The sequence below is a fragment of the Myxocyprinus asiaticus genome, chromosome 45 (assembly GCF_019703515.2).
Source record: "Myxocyprinus asiaticus isolate MX2 ecotype Aquarium Trade chromosome 45, UBuf_Myxa_2, whole genome shotgun sequence".
NCBI lineage: Eukaryota > Metazoa > Chordata > Actinopteri > Cypriniformes > Catostomidae > Myxocyprinus > Myxocyprinus asiaticus.
In genome coordinates, this window is record NC_059388.1 from 962,507 (window position 1) to 989,216 (window position 26,710).

Consider the following 26,710-nt stretch of genomic DNA (forward strand, 5'->3'; position numbering starts at 1 on the left):
CACCAGTGTGCAGCATCCACCTGGATGATGCGACGGCAGCCATAGTGCACCAAACACCCACCACACACTAGCTATATTGGTGTAGAGTAGAGTGGTGTAGCCAATTCAGGGAAGGAGATTATTAGGAGGCCATGATAGATAAGGGCCAATGGGGGGAATTTGGTCAGGACACCAGGGTTACACCCCTACTCTTTACGAGAAGTGCACTGGGATTTTTAATGACCATAGAGAGTCAGGACCTCGGTTTAACGTCTCATCCAAAAGACAGTGCCTTTTTACAGTATAGTGTCCCCATCACTATACTGGGGCATTAGGACCCACACAGACCACAAGATGAGCACCCCCTGCTGGCCTCCCTAACACCACTTCCATCAGCAACCTTAGTTTTCCCCAGGAGGTCTCCCATCCAGGTACAGAGCAGGCTCAACCCTGCTTAGCTTTAGTGGGCAACCAGGCAAGAGCTGCAGGGTGATATGGCATTTCTATTTGCGTTCCACAGAAGAAAGAAAGTCATATGGGCTAGAAATTACATGAGCGTGAGTAAATGATGACAGAATTATCATTTTGGGTGAACTATTTCTTTAAATGGGTGAAAAAAATAAAATATTTATCATAAAATCTATCATGTCCAGGTCTATCATGATACAATTGCTAACACTTTACTTTTAGAACAGATTTAACAGTTTTCCAAGTATTTGACCTTTAATTCTCCAGCATGTTTATGATTGAAAAATATTACATAATAATTCATCGTAACAATATCATATATGTACTACTGTATATATCAAATATCAATTTTAGACAAGTTTTCTAAGCTAAGCAAAAATTCATCGCTCAACCTTTTTTTTAATATTCACACAATGGAGTCAATTCAGTAAATCATATAATCTATTCCAAAAGATTTTTTTTTTAGCTGTTCCATCTTGATTTTTTTTTTTTTATATGGTATTCATGGTATATTAAATATACTACATTACATAGAGATGGCAAATTTTTTTATTATTATTCTGATTATACCAACAAATATTTCATGAATATCAACAGTCCTCGTTTGTTTTGAATTTAAAACTTTCACTTACTGTTTAAAACAACAGTGGTGAAATTTTACAAACCTAAATGCCCAGCATTGCAACGTTTTTCCAAAATTCACTCCAAAACAAAATGTGTATTTTTATAATCAGTGGCTTCCTAAAAAACACTTTCAAGGAGGAGAAAAAAAAAAGATCAATGCTTGGGTCTCTTAGGGTAAGAAACTTTTCTGATCAGTTCAACCTTAGCAACTGTTGCTGTTCGCCATATTATCAGAGGTACTTTTAATCTTTTCTAATGTATACAGAAGTATGTTATGTTTTGGATAGTTATAAATGTATTTTTACAGAAATGATCCAAAACTTTAGTGACATAAGGTACTCAGAGAAGATACACACAGCATTATGTTAATGAGAATTGGGGGCGGGATGTTTGATTGTCATTTAAATAAAGTAACAATGCAAAAATTCTTATTGATTCTAAAAATAGGCTTACTTTCTTTTGATTTGGGGGTGAGATATGATTCAGACATTAGTTTCCTAATGAAATATGAAACAAAATATGACACAAATAATGCAATAAAAGAGTTATTACTCTCGAAACATCTTACGTGTTCTCTGGTGTAAAATGCTTTGGTTTGTGTAACTGCCACTGTGTGTGCTAATGCAGATGGTGTACAGTCGACCGGACACAAGACTGCTGAACACACACTCTGTAGTCACTTTAGACACAGTGAGTGTGTGTATGGTCTTCTCCTGGTCCTTCAGCATCACCATATAACTGTCCACATCTCCTTCTGCAGCTTTCCATGACACATTAAGAGAGTGTGGTGCATTATTAGTGACTATGATGTCAGATACAGCAGCGGGAACTAAAAACCAGAAAAAGAGAAGAGTAACAGTCACAAAAACGAGTGATAGACACCAGCCTAGTAATTATCAATTTGTGAAAAATTAACATTACTTTTATTTACATGGCTGATGTTTTTATCCAAAGTGACTTACAGTGCATCCATTGTGTGTTCCCTGGGAAAACAATAAGCTAACCCTTACAAAAAATCTAAACTAGCCGCAAACTTGCCGCTCGTTAATTTCACATGCAAATGAGTTTTTGATTCGCTGCAAATGTTTGCCAGACGTTTGCAGATCTTCGCCGGTGGTGGTGAAACTCCAGCAAACCTTTGGCAACAATGGACAATTTGCCGCAAGTTTGCCGCAAAGCTCATTTGTGTGAAAATTATCAGTGGCGAATTTGAGTTAGGTTTGTGGCAAATTTGGCATGAACTCTCGATTTTCATAAGGGAGTCTAAAAAAGGTGTTCACTGCTGTCTGAAATGCTTGAATTTCTCAGAAATTCTTGAATGCCATTTTTACAATTCTATTTTCTAATATTGATGTATACTCTATTCTAAGATTTCTTGACCAGAATTAGCTGCAACAAGGATGACTTTGTTTTTCACACACAACTATGGGTTTAGTGTCTCTGTATACACTGTATTGACCTGAAGCTGTCATATATCTGTATTCACTGTCTCAAAGGTCAGTGTTGTTTAATGTGCAGATCATATGAGTTATGAATTATTAAAAAAAGAAATATGAATAGAAAAATCTAATCAGCTCTTAAAACACTGAACATAAAGGATACACTCCCATTAGCTCCAAAACATGAAAGAGCATTGAAATGAAATATTAAAATCTACTGTGACTGTAGACTGTAGAGACCTGTATGACCGAACATAGTCACCAGACAATTGTTTAAAATGTTTTCTAGCAGTGTTTGTTGTGTGGATATCTTTTTTTGTTATTTACTATGACTTTTGTATTTAGGTCTGTTTTATAATTAACACACATAATTGTTCTCATTAAAGAACTGTATTTTAATGAATAACGAAGAGAAATGCTGTTTTGAAATGGTTAAATGTAAAAATAATCCACCTGAAAATGATTTCCAGGGGACAAATATTGTCTTTTAATATAAAAGTGCATTTCTGACAGTAAGCTTATGTTATTTTCTGTATGTTTAAAGTTGTTTTAGAGTGTGACTACTTCATTGTTTAGACCACTTCACAAGAGTTCATAAATTTCTGGCTCAAAATAGAAAACCCATTTCAGCTCAGCAGGATGTGTTTAATACAACATGCTCCTTTTATATCAAGCTTCCTGAAATTCCACAAATCCCCTTTGTATTGGAACAGGGAATTGCTTTGCAGAGATTATATCATGAATTTAATATCTGGGAAAATAGTTTACCACTGCTTTGTATATGTTTGATAGCACATTCTATCAAGCCTGTTTAAAATGCACTATAAATGTATAAATATTATATATATTGCTTTTGTTATATCTTTTCATAATTGTAAAAAAAAAAAAAAACGTTTAGTACATTATCATACTTATTAATATTTAAAATACTAATACTACATGAATAGTCATGGTTAAATCTTTGAAGAATATAATGCAGTATAACATTATATAACATGACATTTGGTGTAAATCGTGTTTTAAATGCATCATTTAATGTATTTAAAGCACTATTGCAGAGCTATTCGATTCTTTTCTTGGAGAGTCATGTCTTGCAAAGTTTACTTCCAATTCTGCTAATTTTCAAGAAATCCAAATGTTAAAGTGTATCGCCTTACAAGTCATTCGCTATAGTAAAAGAGTTTAGATGTCATAAGATAGGGCAAAAAGGAAGTAAGTGTGTAAAGTAACTGTGTATGAACTGATAATCTGACGTTTTACTCATGATTTGTGTGAAAGTAAATGTCACGTCCACACTAATAGGTTTTCGTTGAAGAACACATATTTTTTTCTACATTTTGGCCTTAAGTCCACTCTGAGACAGTGTTTTTGTCCAGCGAAAACTGAGTTTTTCGAAAAATCTCTCCCAAGTGGATAAATTAAAAAATGCTGTGTTATAGTGTGGACTGGGAAACAGAAATATCCGATAACGATGATGTATTTGTTCTTATGTAATGCAGTCATGTGATCATTCAACCCAAAAAAAAATCAAGACAGTGGCCCATGATGTATTGCTGTTGCTGTGCCAGCTACCAAGAGTTGTTAAAGTTAAATGTTACTTTGTACAACCTTCACATTACATTCCTTCAAAGGCGATGAAAAGTTTACTCGGAATAGCTGTCCGGCTATGGTAGGGTGACCATATTCTGGTTTTCCAAAAAGAGGACACCTTTTTTTTTAGGGTTCAAAACAGTGTTACTATGAATGCAAACTTTAATACTGTGAAAAAGACACTCTATTAGCATAACATAAATATATATAAATAAACAACATTTTCCAACATTCTTTTGAATGTCCATGTACTAAAATAAAATATTTGATGCCATGAGTGTACCTTCATTTACTATTTCTATTATTTTGAATGGCCATGGAAAATGAAGCAATGTGATAACAATTTTACCTGGTCGCAAAAAGTAGTTCGTTAATTTACCTGATGAACTTTCACCTTTTGCTGACCCTTTATGCTTGGCAGAGCTAATGTGTGCTTCTAAATCACTTGCACCTTTATTAGCAACTGACACATAAGTGCCAGCTTTACATGTCATACATTCTGCTTCCCATGGATCTTGACCTGGACGCAAATCTTCTGTAAATTTGCACTTTCGTTTGGGCATTGTTTTCACTCAGCTGTCATTTGCTGCTACTGTCAAGCAACTGTTTGATGCCGAACACAACAGAGCTTTATGTGTTCGTGGAGAGATTGACAGGCAGGAATTTGGCCAATTGTTGCTGCAAGCCTCTTATATTCGACCAATTGGTGTGCAAGAAGGCGGGACTTACAAAGAGGGGTTAAAGCAATGCAATTATGCGCACACACACAATGAAGTATTAGACCAGATGCACATCGTAATGCAACTAAAGCCGAATCCCGGACATTTTTGCAAATTTAGAAATCCCGGCTGGACGCTTTTTTAAGGTTCGAAAAAGAGGACATGTCTGGGAAAAAGAGGACGTATGGTCACCCTAAGCTATGGAACACGAGGACAATTGTGTTTCAGACTTTACATGGAAAGGCGATTTTCTACGTGCACATTAAGGAGATTTAAGCATTTTTATAAGTTTCAGTGTGGATAAGAAACGTTTGGAAAACGCTTGAAAACAGCAGTGGGGACAGAGAGCATTTCGAAAATGAAAATTCTGTTTTCAAATGTATTCGGATTAATGTGGACATAGCCTAAAAGTCATTGTTGTTGTAGCGCCTCTAGTGTTCATTTCACCAGGACACAGCTGCGATACCTACAATGGGACAAGTAAAAATTATTTAGCAAAACTGTAGGTATAGTAACGTGATCCTATGCGACCAGGTTGCCATATTGTGTCTAAAATTCAAGTTACTCAATATGAACTTAATCGTGCTAGTATACTAAATATCAGTATGGCTGTGATTACCTGTGGTCACATGTCTTGTATGATTTTGGTTAAGTATGTGCATATTATCTAAATTGTAACTTTAAGTTATTTTACCATGTTTTCATTTAACATTGGTATCATTTTTTGAAAAAGTTTAAAATAAGTAACCACATTTAGCTGGTTTCTGCATGCTTGCACACAGTTACGTTACCTGTACGACATTCCGCCTCGGCATGTTTGGAGGTTTGTGTTCCACTAACAGTGGTCACCAGTAACTTGTGTAAAGCGCCAGCTCTCAGGAACTGAAGTTCGGTGGAGGTGATGTTTGCTGGAACAGAAATGTTGTAGACCACCTGACCTTCCCGCAACAACAGCAGATGATAGTAATCCAGATCTCCATGTGGTTTCTCCCAGCTGGCATTCAGACTGTTTGTATGTCCCTTGTTACTGAGTTTCAGGTGATTCACCTTCAAAGGTACTGAGGATACACAATTTGATTACTGTCAGATTAACACAATTTCATGACAACTCATACTAACTCATACTAGATTATCATAAAGGTACCTTTTTGGTGAAATCAAAAAGGTAAAACTTATATTCCTACAGAGACCAACCAATCAACAAACAGAATTTCAAATCGATACAATATAGGCATAAGATTTTAGCTTGCCTTCTATTTAACAATTTATTTTAAGAAAGCAAACTTTATAACAAAATTGTGTTACTGATTCCATATTTATTTATCCAATACAAATGATAAATGCTTCCCTTGTTTCGTTCCAAACCCATATGTTTCCTTTCTTCTGTGGTACATAAGTTAGTTTCCTATTAAAATAATGGTTATGTTTGGTGTTTGGGTGAGGGGTTAGACTTTAATCATCACAATATTGTTTGTTGTTTAGTTTATTTTTCTCTATGCGTGTAAAAGTTTATACAAGCCAACTCGTACAATTTCTCCATCTTGTACAATTATTGCGACTTGTTATGAGACCGGGTTGGTCATATTCTTCGCTCTTGGTAAAACAAAAAATATAAGTCTGTCAGCAAATATAGGTACACTGAGTAGTTTTTGATTTGAAAATTGCAAGCTAGGCATACATGTTCGTCCCTCGAGTGAAGCAGAACTCCGGAGGTTTTGTCTGGTGGTGGTTACAATAATATAGTACAGACGACCGGGTGTGATGACATTAAAGGTGCATTCTCTCATGTCACGGCTTAAAGTTCGAGTCTGAATAACTGCAGAGCTGTTGCCGTGAAAAAGCTGTAACGATGTAGCCATCACGGGATGACGACCCAGCTGCGTGACTCCATAGAGCACTAATGGAGCTCTCATCAGAGTGACGAATGTGTAACTGGGATACTGGTGGAAAACCTGAAAACAAACAGACCAATAGCAAGATGTTACATAACCATAATTACACCACTGGTTTAGATGTATGTGCACAGTGCTGGGAATTTAAGGCTAGGTTCGGAATAGCATACAACCATACAACACATTCAAAAGTTATAAGCATAATTTGAACTCTTGGTGGCGCTAGAGGGTTTCAGTTAGAGCCTCCAAATTTGCCACAAGGAATGTTCAGGTTCTCTTCTACCAATTTGTCAAATTTTTGAATCATTTTATAGTTTATTGACAGTATTGGCATGTAGGTTATACCTATTTCCCCTTGGTAGTAGACGGTAGTAGCCAGTCCTCCACTCTCTACACTGACCGCTGCGCTGTACACTCTGCCAGGCTGCAAATTTAACCCTGACAAGATCAGTTCCTTCACCGTTTGATTCATTGTTTGGTTAGCAAGGATCTCACTTCCGTTTGAGAGCAGCACACAGGTTTGGTCCCATTCTCCTGAAGGAGGTGTCCAGGTGATCTTCAGAGCTCCACGAGCGGACAGGTTCTCCATCATTAGATCTGACACCTGCCCTGGGGCTGCAGTATTCATAAAGTAAACATACAGATTTATGATTTTGATGTGCCAATGTACTTGGAGTGAATATATGCAAAAGCCTTCAATTAGTATATTTCCTTCATTATTTATTTTTCTACTGTTTGTAACAACATAAAATGGACCCTTTTTACGCACTGTGATGACGCATTTCCAGTTTATTTAGAAGTGTAAATCTAGCAAACTTTTTATAATATAGTTTGTGTTATTTTACCCTGGCATTAAGTAAAAAAAAAAAAAAAAAAAAAAAAAAAACTAGTTACCACTGTTGCAATCTGCTGAGGGAGTGACAGGAAATTTGTCATCTTTCTCTCTACTGACTGTTGTAATCCATGTACCGCTATAAACTGTTTTCCTCTTGTGGAAAGTAATGAAAAGGTAATGGTGGATTTTTTCTTTTGCTATTGGAACAAATGGGAATGCAAAAATATCTGCTGTTGGCTATGGAAGTTTACCCTGCTATACTTTACATCCGCGTTCCAAACCAGGAAATGTGAAAAGGCTTTTTCTTTTTTTTTCCTTTTTTTTTTTGGCATGTTTATTTCATATTTTGTAACACTTTACAATAAGGTTCTTGTTCTGTTTGTTAATTAGTAAATGCATCAGGTACAGTATAAAGAACTTACAATGAACAGTCAGTTTTAACAGCATTTATTAATTTTGTTTAATGTTAAATTATAAAAATAATTTAGTTCATAATGCATTAACTAATATGAACAAATATTTAATGTATTTAATTTTATATTTAAAAATATATATATGTGTGTGTATGTATATGTTGAAATTAACTTTAATAAGTGCTGTAAAAGTATTGTTCATTGTTTATGTTAACTAATGTAGTTAAATAACAAATATAATTACTATTTCCATCCAAAAAATAATGCAGAATCCTATTTAATTCTACTTAATTTTACGATATAGCATTTATTAGTTTTTATTTTCTTAAAATCCACTATTTCTTGTTCATGTAATAAAATAAAATAAAAAATAAATTAAAAAAGAATGTTAAAAATCATTTTTACTTAAGCATAATTTGTATGGAAAATATGTTTATTAAATTATAAAAGAGTGCATTTTGAACTAACATGAACCACAATGAACATTAATGCATTTATAAATGAACATTACAAGATTACTAGTGATGTAAAAAAAAAAAAAAAAAGGTCAAATCATTAGCAAATTTTTCACATTGTAACTCAGGGCTTCTAAGTAATAAAAGAAGGGTCAAAAGTTAAATGTCTGCAGAGCATAAATCATCGAAATAATAGGAACCACTTAATATTAGGTGTCATATACTACTATGTACTTAAGCATTTGATACAATGTACTTGTTATGTACATACAGGTGCATCTCAATAAATTAGAATGTCGTGGAAAAGTTCATTTATTTCAGTAATTCAACTCAAATTGTGAAACTCGTGTATTAAATAAATTCAGTGCACACAGACTGAAGTAGTTTAAGTCTTTGGTTCTTTTAATTGTGATGATTTTGGCTCACATTTAACAAAAACCCACTGATCTCAAAAAATTAGAATATGGTGACATGCCAATCAGCTAATCAACTCAAAACACCTGCAAAGGTTTCCTGAGCCTTCAAAATGGTCTCTCAGTTTGGTTCACTAGGCTACACAATCATGGGGAAGACTGCTGATCTGACAGTTGTCCAGAAGACAATCATTGACACCCTTCACAAGGAGGGTAAGCCACAAACATTCATTGCCAAAGAAGCTGGCTGTTCACAGAGTGCTGTATCCAAGCATGTTAACAGAAAGTTGAGTGGAAGGAAAAAGTGTGGAAGAAAAAGATGCACAACCAACCGAGAGAACCGCAGCCTTATGATTGTCAAGCAAAATCGATTCAAGAATTTGGGTGAACTTCACATGGAATGGACTGAGGCTGGGGTCAAGGCATCAAGAGCCACCACACACAGACGTGTCAAGGAATTTGGCTACAGTTGCCGTATTCCTCTTGTTAAGCCACTCCTGAACCACAGACAACGTCAGAGGCGTCTTACCTGGGCTAAGGAGAAGAAGAACTGGACTGTTGCCCAGTGGTCCAAAGTCCTCTTTTCAGATGAGAGCAAGTTTTGTATTTCATTTGGAAACCAAGGTCCTAGAGTCTGGTGGAAGGGTGGAGAAGCTCATAGCCCAAGTTGCTTGAAGTCCAGTGTTAAGTTTCCACAGTCTGTGATGATTTGGGGTGCAATGTCATCTGCTGGTGTTGGTCCATTGTGTTTTTTGAAAACCAAAGTCACTGCACCCGTTTACCAAGAAATTTTGAAGCACTTCATGCTTCCTTCTGCTGACCAGCTTTTTAAAGATGCTGATTTCATTTTCCAGCAGGATTTGGCACCTGCCCACATTGCCAAAAGCACCAAAAGTTGGTTAAATGACCATGGTGTTGGTGTGCTTGACTGGCCAGCAAACTCACCAGACCTGAACCCCATAGAGAATCTATGGGGTATTGTCAAGAGGAAAATGAGAAACAAGAGACCAAAAAATGCAGATGAGCTGAAGGCCACTGTCAAAGAAACCTGGGCTTCCATACCACCTCAGCAGTGCCACAAACTGATCACCTCCATGCCACGCCGAATTGAGGCAGTAATTAAAGCAAAAGGAGCCCCTACCAAGTATTGAGTACATATACAGTAAATGAACATACTTTCCAGAAGGCCAACAATTCACTAAAAATGTTTTTTTTATTGGTCTTATGATGTATTCTAATTTTTTGAGATAGTGAATTGGTGGGTTTTTGTTAAATGTGAGCCAAAATCATCACAATTAAAAGAACCAAAGACTTAAACTACTTCAGTCTGTGTGCACTGAATTTATTTAATACACGAGTTTCACAATTTGAGTTGAATTACTGAAATAAATGAACTTTTCCATGACATTCTAATTTATTGAGATGCACCTATACATGTTGTTGGATTGTACTTACATTTAAAGTACTTGCATTTATTTACACCTGCTGTTACACTGTTAATCATACCCCTAAACCTAACCCTATCCCATACCCTAAACCCTAATCCTAATCTAAATCCTAACAATAAATACACACCCCTAAATCTACTCAACCTCAATAGCAGCAAATATGAATCTCTTGAGAATTTTGCAGAACAACATGTAGTTACACAATAAATACATTGTGTTTTAATGTGAGTATATAGTAGTTAAAAACACCCAATATAAAGTGGGGCCAAATAAAATAGCAGATGTTGCATTTCAGGGACATTTTCTCTGTTACTCACCAGTTCTTCCTGTGACCCATGTCTGATTAGACAGTGTTCCACTCCTGGTGTTGACGGACACCTGGTAGGCCTTTCCAGGAATTAGATCATGAATCATCACCGCTGTAGTATCTGAGGAGAGGCTTTTCTCAATGGGCTTTGAACCAGGTGATATCACACTGACAAGATAACTGTCCACATCACCAGAGGCTTGATCCCATAAAACCTGCAGGTTGTTCTGGCTGCCATTGTTCTCCACACGGAGGTTAGAGACAGCAGCGGGAACTGTATAGAAACGGAGAGGTTATTTACTTACTGAAGATTGTACAATAATGCATACTACTTGCTTACCTCACTAACGCTAGTAAATAATATACAATGTATTTTTATTTTTAGTAATCTAGTAATAATTCTCCATTGAGCCAAAACAAGTGAATGTAGTCTGAATTAGCTCTTGGTTATAGTGGTGAGTAAAACAGAACAGTCAATCAAATGATATTGCAGAACAAAATCAATAGAATTCAATTAATTCAGGGTCAGTGGAATGCAGTATGTTTTAGGATTGAAACATCATGACGTAAGGTGAGATAACAAAAGAGACAAAGCTAACCTTTCAGTGCTGAAAACAGGAAAGGGTGTTAACATGCTTTAAATACTGCAGAGGAAATTGTACATGCAGAGATATGTGAACATTAGCCACACACACAATTAGAAAAAGAGTTTTGAACAAAGTAAAAGTTACTGGTAGTTTCCATGAATAACTTACAATTTAGCTTTCTTTTTCAGTTAATGGTCAGTGAAAGATACATGTATATATAGCCGTTTTAATTTGCAATTCATTTTCAACGAGGTTTGTAGTTTTTGCAACCCTGTTACCAATGTTTGGGTAAACTGCATGTCTAAATTCAATTTAAAACTCTTATATCTGATCAAATTTTAGAGCAATAAACATTAAACATTACTGTCAATCGGATTTTTACATGATATGCAGAATAAATACATAAATTATTGTGGCAGAAGAGAAAAGCATTGATTAGACAATACAAAAAGTGGCTTTAGAAGGGAATGTATTGTTTATTTCCATCCCATTGAACATAAGCCTATCATTGACCTACATTCAACAGCAATCCATTTTGCAACTGAATTTGTCAATATGTCCGAGGTAAACTTATTAAAGGGGCTTTTCTAAGGACACATCTATGCACATATGTGTTAGACAAATGCTCACTTTGGTTGTGTCTTGGGTAAAAACAAAGTTTTTAGGTCAAGTTTTACTACCCTTACGAAAATCGAGAGTTCATGGAAAATTTGCAGCAAATTTGAAACTGATCATTTTCACATGCAAATGACCTTTGTGGCAAACTTGCGGCAATTTATCCATTGTTGCCAAAGGTTTGCAGGAGGTTCACCACCACCGGCGAAGAACTGGAAACTTCTGGCAAACATTTGCTGTGAATCAAAAGCTCATATGCATGTGAAAATAACCAGCGGCAAATTTGCGGCTAGTTTAGATATTTTGTAAGGGTAAGTTGCATTTGGAGTTGCGCTCCATCTAGTTGTGTTAGACTGCAAGAATGCATCCTTATCTTGTGCCATCTTTAAGTGTGGTGTGTTGCCTGTAAAGCTGATGGAACAAAAATTCCTTATTATGCTGTGGTGGCATGATTAGTTGCGTTTTTTTTTTTTTTTTTTTTCTTTAAAAATTCGTTTTTTATATAACCAATTGCACTGAATTAATGCATTTAATCATAACCCTAATTATAAGCATTATACAAAAAAAACACATTTTAAATATAACTTGAGTAATATGACTGCATCCCTTGCAAAAAAATGTAAACTAGCCGCAAACTTGCCACAAATTTTCTGCTAATTATTTTCACATGCAAATGAGCTTGTGATTTGCCGCAAATGTTTGCCAGAAGTTTGCAGCTCTTCACTGCTAGTGGTGATCCTGCAGCAAACCTTTGGCAACAATGGACAATTTGTCGCAAGTTTGCAGCAAAGTTCATTTGCATGGGAAAATTACCAGTGGTGAATTAGCTGCAAGTTTACAGCAAATTTGCCATGAGCTCTCGATTTTTGTAAGGAATGTAAAGTGTGACAAATGTAGTAGTCAACAACATTTTTTAAAAATTGTGAAAGTGGAACGATTATTAAGTTGTCTTTTCGCCATGCTTTAGAAAGGGTTAAAATTATGTCACTTGGGTGTCACAATTCTACGGAATGTTACATGTTTTTAATGGGGAAAACACAGCTAAAATTAACTTTATTGGTAATAAAAATGTAACTGAATTTTTGCTAACAATTACAAATAATTATTTACTACAATGAATTGAATACCACTAAATTTACATGTTATATGATTTTAGTTGTTGGATTCAGTTGAGAAAGTCAAGACTTCTGAGGTGGGACAGGTCAAAAGCATAATAATAAGGTTTAATACAGACATTTAATTTAGTTAAAACTGGCTATTTTTCTGCTAGGCTAATTTTCTGCTAGATAATAATTTTATCTAATATTTAATCAATTTCACAACAAAAAACACAGGATTTGTGCCATGATTTAGAAAATGTATTGAGACAGAATAAGTATAAAAAAGAATTCTGTCTTGTCAAATTAATACAGTTTTTTTCTGAATATCAAATCCAAAATACCTGTTTGTGCTTGTCCAGATGTTGAATTTTGTAGCCCTGCCACCACTGTTATGACAGTGACATTGTAGAGGCGTCCAGATGTCAACCCTGTTATTACATGCGAGGTGGCTGTGCTTGCAACCGTGTCATTCCAGGTTGAACCCGTGTACCTGCTGTCTATGAGCACAATCCAACATTGCTCTGTTCGTCCTGGGCCAGACTGCCATGAAACCTCCAAGCTGTTTGAATCTCCAGAAATTCTGAGATTTTCCACCGCTGATGGTCCTATAGAAATACAATATCAACAGTTAGAGCTAATATCATATAATGTATAACATAATCTTGACATTTAAACAAAGAAAAATAGAGAGAGTCACGTGACGCCAAGTGAGGAGCGGACGTGAAAACGGTGATTTCTGCGCACTTTGCTAGTTTTTTATTATTTTTTATGTCATAAACCGGTGAGATTTGATACACCCTGCTACATAACCGTTCTTTGAAGTCAACATGGCAAAGAATTCAAAATCCTCGGGCTCTGGAGATATTAAAAGACACTTACGTGCTCAAGCTGATACCTCAGATAGGCCTGCAGACCAGGGACTCGGTTTGGACGGTGTGGCGGGAGAAATTCAGTGTCAACTGTCCAACATGTCTGTGATGCTGCCAAAAGTTGTTGCCAACTTAGAGGATCTTGCTGTAATACGCCGATCGATTACTGCGATGGAAACTAAATTTGTTGGTTACAAGAATCGGGGATGTCGAGAGACAGATTATCTGGAGTCATCGGAGAGGGAATTAGCTGCTAATCCGCTAGTGACTAAAGTAGATTTGCAACGCATTTTGAAAAAACTGGAGGATTTGGAGAACCGCAACCGGCAAAACAACGTCCAAATTGTTGGAATTCCTGAGCATGAAGAAGGCAGAGATATGGTGAAATTCGTAGATGAGCTCTTTCCGAGTCTGCTCGACATAACGTGCCACAAGTTGGAAATCGAGCGAGCTCACAGAGTCCTGGCTTGGAGATAAGCTGAGGGAGACAGGCCCCGATCAATTCTGGCCAAATTTCTGAAATCATTTGATTAAGATCTCGTGTTGCGCAAGGCAAGGAGCAAAGGAAATCTTTCTTGGAAGAATCACAACATTTTCTTTTTCCCAGACTTTGCGAATTCGACAAGAGAGAAACGTGATCGATTCAAGGAATGCAAGAAACTCTTACATCAACGGAAGATCGTTTTTGCACTGATGTTCCCGGCCAAACTGAGAATAGATACTAAGGATGGCCACAAAATATTTACATGCTCACAGCAAGCATAGTCCTTCATAGAAACAATGGGTGAGTAAACCATTTGGTGATTTCATATGGTCTCCAAGTGAACTGACTCGCTGAACATACTCTTGACTGTCTGAGGAAGCTGGGCGCCTTTTTGTTTCATTTTGTGTTGGTTCCGCCATAGCGGCTGGAGTTTGTTTTGTGGAGTAACACTCCTTCAAGAAACGTTTGCATCAACAGAAGGTCATTTTTACACTGAAGTTCCCGGCCAAATTGAGAATAGATACTAAGGATGGCCACAAAATATTTACATGCCCACAACAAGTGATGTCTTCCATAAAATCAATGGACTGAGAAAGTCATGGTGTGTTTCTCATGTGGCCCCTGATTGAACTTGACTTGCTGAACATACTCTTGACCATCTGAGTAAGCTGGTCGCCTTTTTTGTTTATTTTTCTGCTGGTCCCGCCTAGTGGCTGGAGTTTGTTTTGTGGAATAACACTCCTTCGGGACAGTTTGTAGATGAATCTGCTCATTCTTTGTTCTTATGCCTCCTATTGGCTGGAGTTTTTTTCGTGGAGTATTTTTGGCAGGACATTGGAATGATTAGGGCATCTGCTGCACTCATGAACAGCCGGCTCACTGAACATTAATTTGCCTGTCTGAGGAAACTGAATGGATTTTTCCTTTTTTTTTTTTTTTTGAGTTAGCAGCTGGAGTTTTTATTTTTTGTGGAGGAACACACCTTCGATACAATTTTGTGAATGAATCTACACGTTCTTTGTGTTTATTCTACCTACTGGCTGGAGTTTGTTTTATAGATTATTTTCTGTTATGTAAATCGGTCACACAAAATTTGTATGGAACTTGTATAGAGACTTGAGCAATATGACGGCAAAGTTGTCAAAATGTCAGATGTTAATATGAGTGGATGATCTCTCTCCATGTGGAATGTGAATGGGTTGGGGCACAACATAAAAAGAAGGAACGTTATTTTTTTCTTAAATGTAAGATATATGATATAGTGTTTCTTCAAGAAACACATCTTTCCCCACAGGAAGCTGAAAAATTTGTGAAGATATGGGGTGGACATGTTTTCTTTAGTGCTGGCTCAAGGAAGAGCAAGTAAACATCTACAATTCAAATATCTCAAACAGATTAAAGATAAATTAGGAAGAGCCATTATTGTTTTAGTAGAAATTCAAGGACAAAGGTTGATTTTGGCTAATATTTACAAACCTAACGCTGATGATCAGGGTGTTTTTATTAAACTAGAAGGGATGCTGCAAGCCGCTGGCACCCCTCATGATGTAATATTGGGAGGAGACTTTAATCTTTTGATGGACTCAGTCCTTGATCATAGTGAAGCAAAAGTGTGTAAGCCCCCTAGAGTAACATTGACGCTTCACAGGATGTGTAAAAATCTTGGTCTTACAGATATTTGGAGACTTCTGAACCCATCTTGTAGGGACTATACATTTTTTTTCATCAGTCCATAAGATTTAAACATTTATTCTAGAATAGAATATATAATTTTTTTGGTATCTAAGTCCCTCATTTCATCTGTTGTTGATTACTCAATTGGAAACATTTTAGTCTCAGATCACGCCCTGGTGAGTTTAGAGGTGTTGCCACATATGGCTTCATTGGCTTCTTTCTGGCAACTCGACCATGCAGCTCATTTTTGTTCAAGTATCGTCGTATTGTGCTCCTTAAAACAACCACACCATCTTTTTCCAGAGCAGCCTGTATTTCTCCTGAGGTTACCTGTGGGTTTTTCTTTGTATCCTGAACAATTCTTCTGGCAGTTGTGGCTGAAATCTTTCTTGGTCTACCTGACCTTGGCTTGGTATCAAGAGATCCCAGAATTTTCCACTTCTTAATAAGTGATTGAACAGTACTGACTGGCATTTTCAAGGCTTTGGATATCTTTTTATATCCTTTTCCATCTTTATAAAGTTCCATTACCTTGTTACACAGGTCTTTTGACAGTTCTTTTCTGCTCCCCATGGCTCAGTATCTAGCCTACTCAGTGCATCCACATGAGAGCTAACAAACTCATTGACTATTTATACACAGACACTAATTGCAATTTAAAAAGCCACAGGTGTGGGAAATTAACCTTTAATTGCCATTTAAACCTGTGTGTGTCACCTTGTGTGTCTGTAACAAGGCCAAACATTCAAGGGTATTTAAACTTTTGATCAGGGCCATTTGGGTGATTTCTGTTACCATTATGATTTAAAAAGGAGCCAAACAACTATGTGATAATAAATGGCTTCATATGATCACTGTCCTTAAATAAAAGACAGTTTTTTGCATGATCAGTCCTATTTTCCAAATCAATGCCAAAATTTCACAATTTATGCCAGGGTATGCAAACTTTTGAGCACAACTGTATATAAAGCAGAGAGAGTCTTTTTCTACCATTCCCTCAGTGAAATCTGCTGGTGGTGAAATGTTTACCTCGACCTTTGATATTAATAATGCTTTTAAAGAATTCTATATTGATCTCTATAATTCCATGTCTTCATCTACTGACGAAGATATTAGAGATTTTGTGGAACCATTAGAACTCCCTAAACTGACAAAAAACATTCTCTTGATTCTGAGATAACCTTGGAGCTTGATGAGGTAATTAAGGCCTTGCCTAAAGGCAAGGCTTCTGGCCAGACAGCTTTGCCGCTGAATTTTTTGGATCTTATGCTACAGAACTGGCTCCACTTTTGTTAGAAGTTTATATAGAATCATTAAAGAATTGAAAGCTTCTGCCAACCATGACACAAGCCCGGATCAGTCTGATTCTTAAAAAAGACAAAGATCCAAATGAGTGTAAGAGTTATCGCCCAATTTCCCTGATCCAGCTAGACATTAAAATATTGTAAAACATTTTGGCTAACCGATTAAGTAAAGTTATGACATCTCCTATACATTTAGATCAGGTGTGGTTTATTCAGGGCCTCATCTCTTCTGATAACATTAGGCGTTTCATCAATATAATGTGGTCAGTGGCGAATCATCAGACTCCGGTCGCTGCCATCTCACTTGATGCCGAAAAGGCATTTGATATGGTAGAATGGGATTATCTTTTTAAGATTTTGGAAGTATACGGGTTCAGGAATACCTTTATTGGATGGATTAAGTTACTTTATAGACACCCGGTAGCGGCGGTACAAACAAATGGATTAATTTCAGATTATTTTACTTTGGATAGGGGCACCCGGCAGGGTTGCCCTCTTTCCCCATTATTGTTCTGTCAACTGTCAAGAAAGGAGGATGATTTTCCAGGGGTGATGGCAGGAGGTGTGGCGCATAAGCTTTTGCTCTATGCAGATTATATTTTATTATTCGTCTCCAACCACACTAGATCTATGCCTTGCCTCCACAGAATTATTAATTTCTTTTCTAAGTTCTCAGGTTACAGAGGTAATTGGTCTAAATGTGAAGCTCTGGCTCTGACAGCGTACTGCCCAGTAACGGCTTTCCAGCCGGGTGCCTTCCAGTGGCCCAAACAGGGCACTAAATATTTGGGAATTTTATTCCCGGCAAATTTGTCTGATTTAGTTAGTTAATTTTGATCCCTTAATAAAAAGGTTCTAGAGCAATGTGGGCAGGTGGGCTTCATTACATTTATCTATGATTGGGAAGGTTAATGTTATTAAAATGAATTGTATTCCAAAATGTAACTACCTGTTACAATCTCTCCCTATAGATGTCCCCCTCTCGTACTTTAAGCAATTTGATAGCATAGTGAAGTCCTTCATTTGGAATGGTAAGCGTCCTAGATTACATTTTAACAAGTTACATAGACCGATTGACAAAGCTGGGCTATGCCTTCCCAAGATTTTGATTTATTATTATGCATTCGGTCTCAGACATTTGGCTCACTGGTCGCTTCCACCTGAGAGAGCCCCTCCCTGGTTTTGTATTGAACAGGAAGTTCTTGCCCCTATTTCGCCATTGCAAAGCCTTTCTATCAAACTAATCTGAGAAGTTAAGTTACACCCCGTTATCTCACATTTGCACTCGGTATGGACAAAAGTGTCCAGAGTGTTTAATTCAAACATTTATTTTAATGTTGCCTCAAGCATATGGCTGAACCCAAAATGATGTATTTATAAGTCCCCTTTCTGCTGGTCAGAGTGGATTGTGAGGGGGGTTGCTACACTTGGTGACCAATATGAGAGTGGAGTGTTGAGATCATTTGAAAATTTGGTTCAAAATTGATCCCAGATCTCAGTTCTATAGGTATTTACAGCTGGGCCACCTGCTTTGTTTTGTATTTGGGAGTAGCATACACCCCCCTAAAGCGGCAGATACTCTGGGAGAGGTGATTACTGCTTTTGGAAAAGGTCATGAGGCATCAGTGTATTACTCCCTGTTAATTCAGAGTCTGGGAGACAGAGCTCTAACTTCTCTCAAGAGATTATGGGAGAAAGATTTAAACTTGGTATTGGAGGAGGGAGTGTGGGCTAGGATTCTAAAAAATGTCTAGTCTGTATCTAGAGATGCAAGGGTTCGCCTTATGCATTTCAAGATTTTAAATAGATTCTATTGGACCCCCTCTAGATTGTATAGACTTGGTCTTAAAGACACACCTACCTGCTGGCGATGGCAAGGATGGAGACACAACCCATGTTTTTTGGGGGTGCGTTAAGATCCAAGGGTTTTGGTTGAGGGTTCAGAATTTTGTATGTGACATCTTGGGCACTCGGGTTTCGTTTTGCCCCAGACTCTGTATTTTGGGAGATGGGGCGGTAATCAATGTGGAGAATAAACATGTGGAGGATTGGGTCCTAACCTGTGTTATGGTCGCCAGACAGGTGATTTTTAGGGGTTGGAAGTTGGTTGGAGCACCCCCGTTTCAGGAGTGGTGCTCGGAGATTGGGAGAGTGGCAGCCTTAGAGGAGGGGTCTTATAGAAGATTAGGGAATCTTGATTTGTTTGTTGGAAAATGGGGTGGATATTTAGCGTTCTTGGAGGGTTCTTGGGTGGAATAGTTGAGGTTCTGGGTGGGGTTGGGGATGGGGTGGAGGAGGAGGAGGAGGGGTGGTAGTGGGTGTTAAAAGTTGACTTTGTGTATTTATGTTTTGTTTTTCTGTGTGTTAGTAAAAATGTTAATCATAAAAAAAGACAAAGGGAAAAAAATCTTTAAATAAATCCAGAGAAGAGCATGCTATGGAATAAAAAAATATCAGAATGAGTTTGAATTCAGAATTTGATAAAATGTTCATCAAAGAAGAAGTCACTTCTCTGAAAATTGGTCACATGACTTATTTATACGTATCTATATTCCTGTATACATTCTATAGGAATATATCCAGTACATGTGTTTCCATCGTAGTTTATGTACACATCTTCTTAACTTATAAAAAGGTATCCACCTCAAGCAAGCAAGCATATAATTAATTTATTAATTGTTTTGCATTTTGGAAATTTTATTAGCATATAAGCATTGCTTATTCTTTTTTTTTCTTTTTTTTTTCTCCCCTTTTCTCCCCAATTTTGAATGCCCTATTCTCAATGCGCTCTAAGTCCTCATGGTGGTATAGTGACTCGCCTCAATCTGGGTGGCAGAGGATGTCAGTTGCCTCCATGTCTAAGACTGTCAATCATGTGGCTTGTTGAGCGTGTTACTGCGGAGATGTAGCATGTGTGGAGGCTTCAAACTATTCTCCGAGTCATCCATGCACAACTCACCATGCGCCCCACCGAGAGCGATAACCACACATTATAGCGACCACAAGGAGGTTACCCCATGTGACTTTACCCTCCCTAGCAACCGGGCCAATTTGGTTGCTTAGGAGACCTGGCCGGAGTCACTCAGCATGCCCTGGATTCGAACTCATGACTCCAGGGGTGGTAATCAGCGTCAATATTCGCTGAGCCACCCAGGCCCCTAGCATTGCTTATTCTTATTCTTATACGTTCATCATTTTATCCTTTGCCATTTTAACGCGTACTTCGGATTTTTATGCTTTTCTACTGTTTCATCTGTGTGTATTATACCACAAGCACCCGTTTCTCTCATTTTTTATTTATTTTTTTCTCGCATTCTCGACTGCATGCATTCATTTTCTCCACTGTGTTTTACATGGATTATTGCATCAATCTCAAACATCTGCTGATTAGGAACCACATCAATCTCAAACCCTCGCCGCTCAAGAACAACAACAACAAACAATTGTGGTAAGTCATTGCATCTACTCATGTTATTGCTTCCTGCATTGCATGCCATGTTTACTATAGCTTCTACCATCAGCAGTGAGGTGTTTACATGTGATAAATGTAAGGAATTAGACAAGCTGATGGAGATGATTAATGAGTTAGAGACACGCATCCGAACGCTAGTGGAGGTCAGTAAGAAAGAGAAGCCAGTAGATACTGTTTTGGATGCTGGTAGTACAGCGAGCAACACACACACATTGGTTCTGGCTTTAGAGCTCCCGCAGCAGGGCGATTGGGTGACGTCTCAGCGGCATACTCGCTCAGCAAAGCGACAACTCTCTCCCATTCCTGTTAGGGTTTCAATAGGGTTTCGATTTTCCCCACTCAGTGATGCACCCACTGAGAATCATGTTGAAAGAGCCCTTGTTATTGGTGATTCTATTGTAAGGAACGTGGAAATAGAGACTCCAGCCACTATTGTTAAATGCATTTCGGGTGCCAGAGCGTCTGACATCAGATCAAATTTACAAATGCTGTCTAATGCTAAATGTAGATTTTCTAAAATTGCTATTCATGTCGGCACTAATGATGTCTGGCTTCGCCAGTCAGAGATCACTAGAGATAATGTTAAAGAGGTGTGTGAACTTGCAAAAATGATATCAGACACTGTAATATGCTCTGGCCCCCTCCCTGTTTGTCGTGGTGATGAGGTTTATAGTAGATTAGTGTCACTGAATGGCTGGATGTCTGAGTGGTGTCTGAAGAATAGCATAGGATTTATAGACATTTGGAAGAGTTTTTGGGGTAGACCTGCTCCATCCCTCCAGGGAAGGTGCCACTCTCCTCTCTAGTAAATTAGCTCATAGTCTTAATAATGATAGTATTTGACTAATTGGGGCATAAGTCAGGAAGCAGACAAACTGGTAAATCCGAACATCTGCTATCTGCCTTGAGACGTCACATGGGTCACATAAACTACAATAGACTGTATCACATAAACTACACATGGAGACTGTATCACCTAGATATCACATAGAGACTGTGTCTGTTCCCTTAACTATCAAACACAAAACTCTCACTAAATCATTTAGAAAAAAATGTGATTAAGGTCAAACTTGAAAAAAACAAACAAACAAAAAAATTAAGATAAACATCATATAAAGGTAGGGCTACTAAACATTAGATCTCTTTCTACCAAAGCACTAATTGTAAATTAAATTATTACAGATCATAGTTTGGATGTGCTCTGTTTGACTGAAACCTGGCTTAAACCGGATGAATATATTAGTTTAAATGAATCTACTCCCCCAGGTTATTGTTATAAACATAAGCCTCATCTGAAGGGTCAAGGAGGAGGTTTTGCTAAAATTTACAGTGAAGTTTTTGGTGTTACTCAGAGGACAGGGTATAAGTTTAAGTCTTTTGAACTAATAATGCTTAATATGACACTGTCAGATATAAATAAAAAATCTCTGTCATCTTTTGCCCTTGCCACAGTATATAGATCACCCAGGCCTTACTCTGGTTTCTTTGGTGAATTTGCACATTTTCTATCAGTTCTAGTAGTTAATGTAGATAGAGCTTTAATTGTTGGTGATTTCAGCATTCACACAGATAATGAAAATGACACATTGGGATTAGCATTTATCGATATTCTCAACTCTCTTGGAGTCAGACAAAATGTGACAGGACCAACTCATCACCATAATCATACGCTAGATTTAATTCTGTCATATGGAGTTGATGTTGATACTATAGAACTTCTACCGCAGAGTGATGACATCTCAATGTAACAAACTTGAAGCAGACGGAGGAGTAGAATCCATGTGCGAGTGTTTATTATATAAAACAACAGTTTCAGGCAGATAATTCAAACAGTAATCAAAAGGCGTAATCAAAGTCCAGGCAGAGGTCGTAAACAAGGAAACAGCAATCAAAGTTAAACAAATCCAAAACAGTAATCCACACTCATAAATCGACAGGCAAGGTCGGTACATGAAAAGCAAACAGTGACATGGAAAATGCTTAGTAAGGCAGGATAGAAATGGAAATACTTCGCAATAAGTCTGAGCGTTAACGGAGCTTAAATACACATGAGTAAATGAGTAAACTTGAAACAGGTGTATGGAAGATGGCTGAAGCAAGGATTCTGGGAGATGTAGTTCATAATGTTTTAGTATTCTGGAGATAGCTCCCTCTGGTGGTTTGATGAATGGTCTGTGAGCTGAGACGTTACACTCAGATCATTACCTCATCTCTTTTTGTTGTGATCAGCTAATGTCACTCAATCTACACCACGCTATCATTCAGGTAGAACTATTCTTTTGACCACTAAAGATAGCTTCACTATTAATCTTCCAGAATTGTCTCACATACTCAGTAAGCCAAAAAGTCTAGAAGAACTTGACGTAATAACAGAAAATATAAATACAGTCTTCTCTAGCACTCTTGATAGTGTCTCTCCCCTTCGATTAATGAAAATGAAAGAAAAAAGCCTCATACCATAGAACAATGATCTCACTCATGCTCTCAAAAGAGCAGCTCGGAAAATGGAGCGCAAGAGGAAGAATAAAAAATTAGAGGTATTTCGCGGTGCATGGAAGGAGAGTGTCTGTATCTACAGACAGGCACTATATGCTAACAGGTCAGCATATTTGAGAAAACTCATAGAAAATAACCACTTCAATCCTAGGTGTTTTTTCAGTACTGTGGCTAAATTGGTTAGGAATAAAGCATCGACTGAACCAGATATTCCGTCACAGCACAATAATAATGACTTCATAAATTTCTTTACTGATAAAATGTAAATAATCAGAAATAAAATTGGAACTATACAATCAACTGTCACAGCACCTCAGAAAACAGTGTCGCATAATTTTACTTCAATCCTTCGCTGTCATAGTTCATGAAGAGCTAACAAAATTTATCAAAAAATCAAAAGCCACAACATGTATGTTAGATCCAATACCAACTAAGCTCTTAAAGAGGTATTCCCAGTAATCTCAGAACCTTTTCTTAATATTATTAACTCCTCGCTATCGTTAGGACATGTCCCAAGAAACTTTAAAATGGCAGTTATCGAACCATGTATTAAGAGGCCACAGCTTGATCCTAGAGAATTGGCTAATTGCAGACCGATTTCAAATCTACCATTTATGTCGAAAATACTAGAAAAGGTAGTGTCCTCCCAACTATGTTCAATTCTACAGAGAAAAGGAATATATGAAGAAATTCATTCAGGATTTAGGCCCCATCACAGTACAGAGATTGCACTTATCAGAGTTACAAATGACTTGCTCTTATCATCTGATCATGGCTGCATTATCTTATAGTGCTTTTAGATCTTAGTGCTGCCTTCCACACGATAGATCACGACATTCTCTTGAATAAGCTGGAGAATTATGTTGGCATTAGTGGACTTGCATTAGCATGGCTTAGGTCCTATTTAGCAGACTGCTACCACTTTGTATGTCTAAACAAGGAATTGTCAAATCAAACAAAAGTTAAGTATGGAGTGCCACAGGGATCAGTTTTAGGACCTCTGCTTTTCTCCTTATACATGCTTCCCCTGGGAGATATTATCAGGAATCATGGAATAAGTTTCCACTGTTATGCCAACAATACCCAACTTTATATTTCTTCTAAACCCAATGAAAATTCATAATTCTCCAAATTTTATTGAGTGTATCAATAAAATCAAAGATTGGATGGCTGGTGTAGCTCAGTGAGTAAAGACGCTGACTACCACCCCTGGAGTCGTGAGTGAATCCAGCCAGGTCTCCTAAGCAACCAAATTGGCCCAGTTGCTAGGGAGGGTAGAGTCACATGGGGTAACCTCCTCGTGGTGGCTATAATTTGGTTCGCTCTTGGTGGGGCACGTGGTGAGTTGTGCGTGGATGCCGCAGAGAATAGCGTGAAGCCTCCACATGCGACTCCACAATGTCTTCGCGGTAATGCGCTCAACAAGCCACGTGATAAGATGCGCAGATTGACAGTCTCAGAAGCGGAGGCAACTGAGATTCGTCCTCCACCACCCGGATTGAGGCGAGTCACTACGCCACCACGAGGACAGAGCGCATTGGGAATTGGGCATTCCAAATTGGGGAGAAAAAGGGGGGAAATAAAAAAGATTGGATGGTCAGAAATTTCCTTCTACTCAATTCCGACAAATCATAGATACTAATGATTGGACCAAAAACTTCTAAAAATAAGCAGCTAAAATATAATTTGACTCTCAATGGATGTACTGTTACGTCATATTCTACAGCAAAGAACTTAGGTGTTATATCTGATACCAATCTGTCCTTTGAAAATCAAATTTCCAATGTTTGTAGAACAGCATTCTTCCACCTTAGAAATATTGCTAAATTACAACACATTCTCTCTGTTGCTGATGCCGAAAAACTAATTCATGTGTTCATGACCTCAAGACTAGATTATTGTAATGCATTACTGGGAGGATGTCCAACAAGTTCAGTAAATAAACTTCAAATGGTTCAAAATGCAGCTGCCAGAGTGCTGACTAGAATCAAGAAATATGACCATATTAGCCCCATTCTATCGTTGTTACATTGGCTACCTGTTAAATTTTGTACTTGTCTACTGTTGCTCCACAGTACTTAAGTGACCTTCTGACATGCTATATTCCGTCACGTTCATTACGATCACAAAACTCTGGCTTGTTTTTTGTTTTGTTTTTCTCCCCTTTTCTCCCCAATATGGAATGCCCAATTCCCAGTGCACTCGTGGTGGCATAGTGACTCACCTCAATCCGGGTGGCAGAGGACGATTCTCAGTTGCCTCTCTGTCTGAGACCATCAATCCGTGCATCTTATCATGTGGCTTGTTGAGTGTGTTACTGCGGAGACCTTGCGCATGTGGAGGCTTCATGGCAATTCTCCACAGCATCCACGCACGACTCCCCACGCGCCCCACCGAGAGCGAGAACCATATTATGGTGACCACGAGGAGGTTAACACAACATGACTACCACCCTAGCAACCATGACTTGCACTGCACATACTAATATTGGCATTATATTCATGTTGTTTAGCCAGAGGGGAACTGGGTCCCACAGTGAGTCTGGTTTCTCCCAAGGTTATTTTTCTCCATTAACCAACATATTATACAGTTTTGTGTTCCTTGCCACAGTCGCCTTCAGCTTGCTCACAGGGGTTCTAAATACAACTATTATTTAATATTTTAATTTCTATACACAATTTACAATCATATTTAATAAAACTACACAATGATCTTTATATAAGACTTTATAGATATTACAGGTTGATTTTTTGTTAATGCATGATTTCCTGTAAAGCTGCTTTGAAACGATGTGTGAAAAGCGCTATACAAATAATGACTTGACTCTGGATCAGCGGCTGCGAGCAGTGTACCACGTGGTTTGTGTACACAAACAAAATGTCTTAATTTTTTTAAATATTCAACAGTTTGTTTTATAATAAACAAGTAATGTGATTTGTGAAACATACTGTTTTTATGACATTTTGGTAGCATTAAAAATTATTCCATTCAAGTTGTATCAACATCTGCATATGCAGTAGGCTGTACGCAGTACTACACACCGTGGATCAACTCAAAATAAGCCTGCACTGAGATGACTTAAGTGAAAAATATTCATTTATTCATCAGACTTATTCCTTGAACATGTTAGTTTGGTGTTCCCCACTGAATTCTATCCTGACTTCTGAAAAACATCTCAAGTTGACTCTGGCATTGTTGATGGGCACCGCATATGATGACATTTGATGCAGGTTCAGATGTTGAACTTTGATGCATTTGGTAAGACAGTAGTTATTCTTCATTATTCATGTTGGCTGCCATGTTGATGGAAAAACAAATCATGCATATTCCTGTTATTGAGTCTATATTATATAAATATGATGTGAAGACTGACTCATTGTATACTCTAAATATGTGTTTGTTTAGTATGTTGTTTTGACAAGATTGTTGTACAGTATCTAGCATGACCTGTAATGTCTCTTGTATGCAATGCATGGCTTATTTGTACGGAATGCATAGCATAGCAGAAGAGAGAGTGGCGGTGAGAA

At 37.6% G+C, this 26,710-nt stretch overlaps 1 protein-coding gene across 1 annotated transcript in view; it reads right to left on the minus strand.

Annotated features, from left to right (window-relative positions):
* LOC127435306 (receptor-type tyrosine-protein phosphatase beta-like) overlaps window positions 1–26,710 on the minus strand; it is a 100,734-nt gene that overhangs the window by 66,539 nt on the left and 7,485 nt on the right. Inside the window, 7 exon segments of the mRNA XM_051688675.1 lie at window positions 1,640–1,900; window positions 5,611–5,877; window positions 6,498–6,663; window positions 6,665–6,771; window positions 7,057–7,326; window positions 10,593–10,856; window positions 13,226–13,489. Of these exon segments, the coding sequence (XP_051544635.1) occupies window positions 1,640–1,900; window positions 5,611–5,877; window positions 6,498–6,663; window positions 6,665–6,771; window positions 7,057–7,326; window positions 10,593–10,856; window positions 13,226–13,489 (1,599 nt within the window).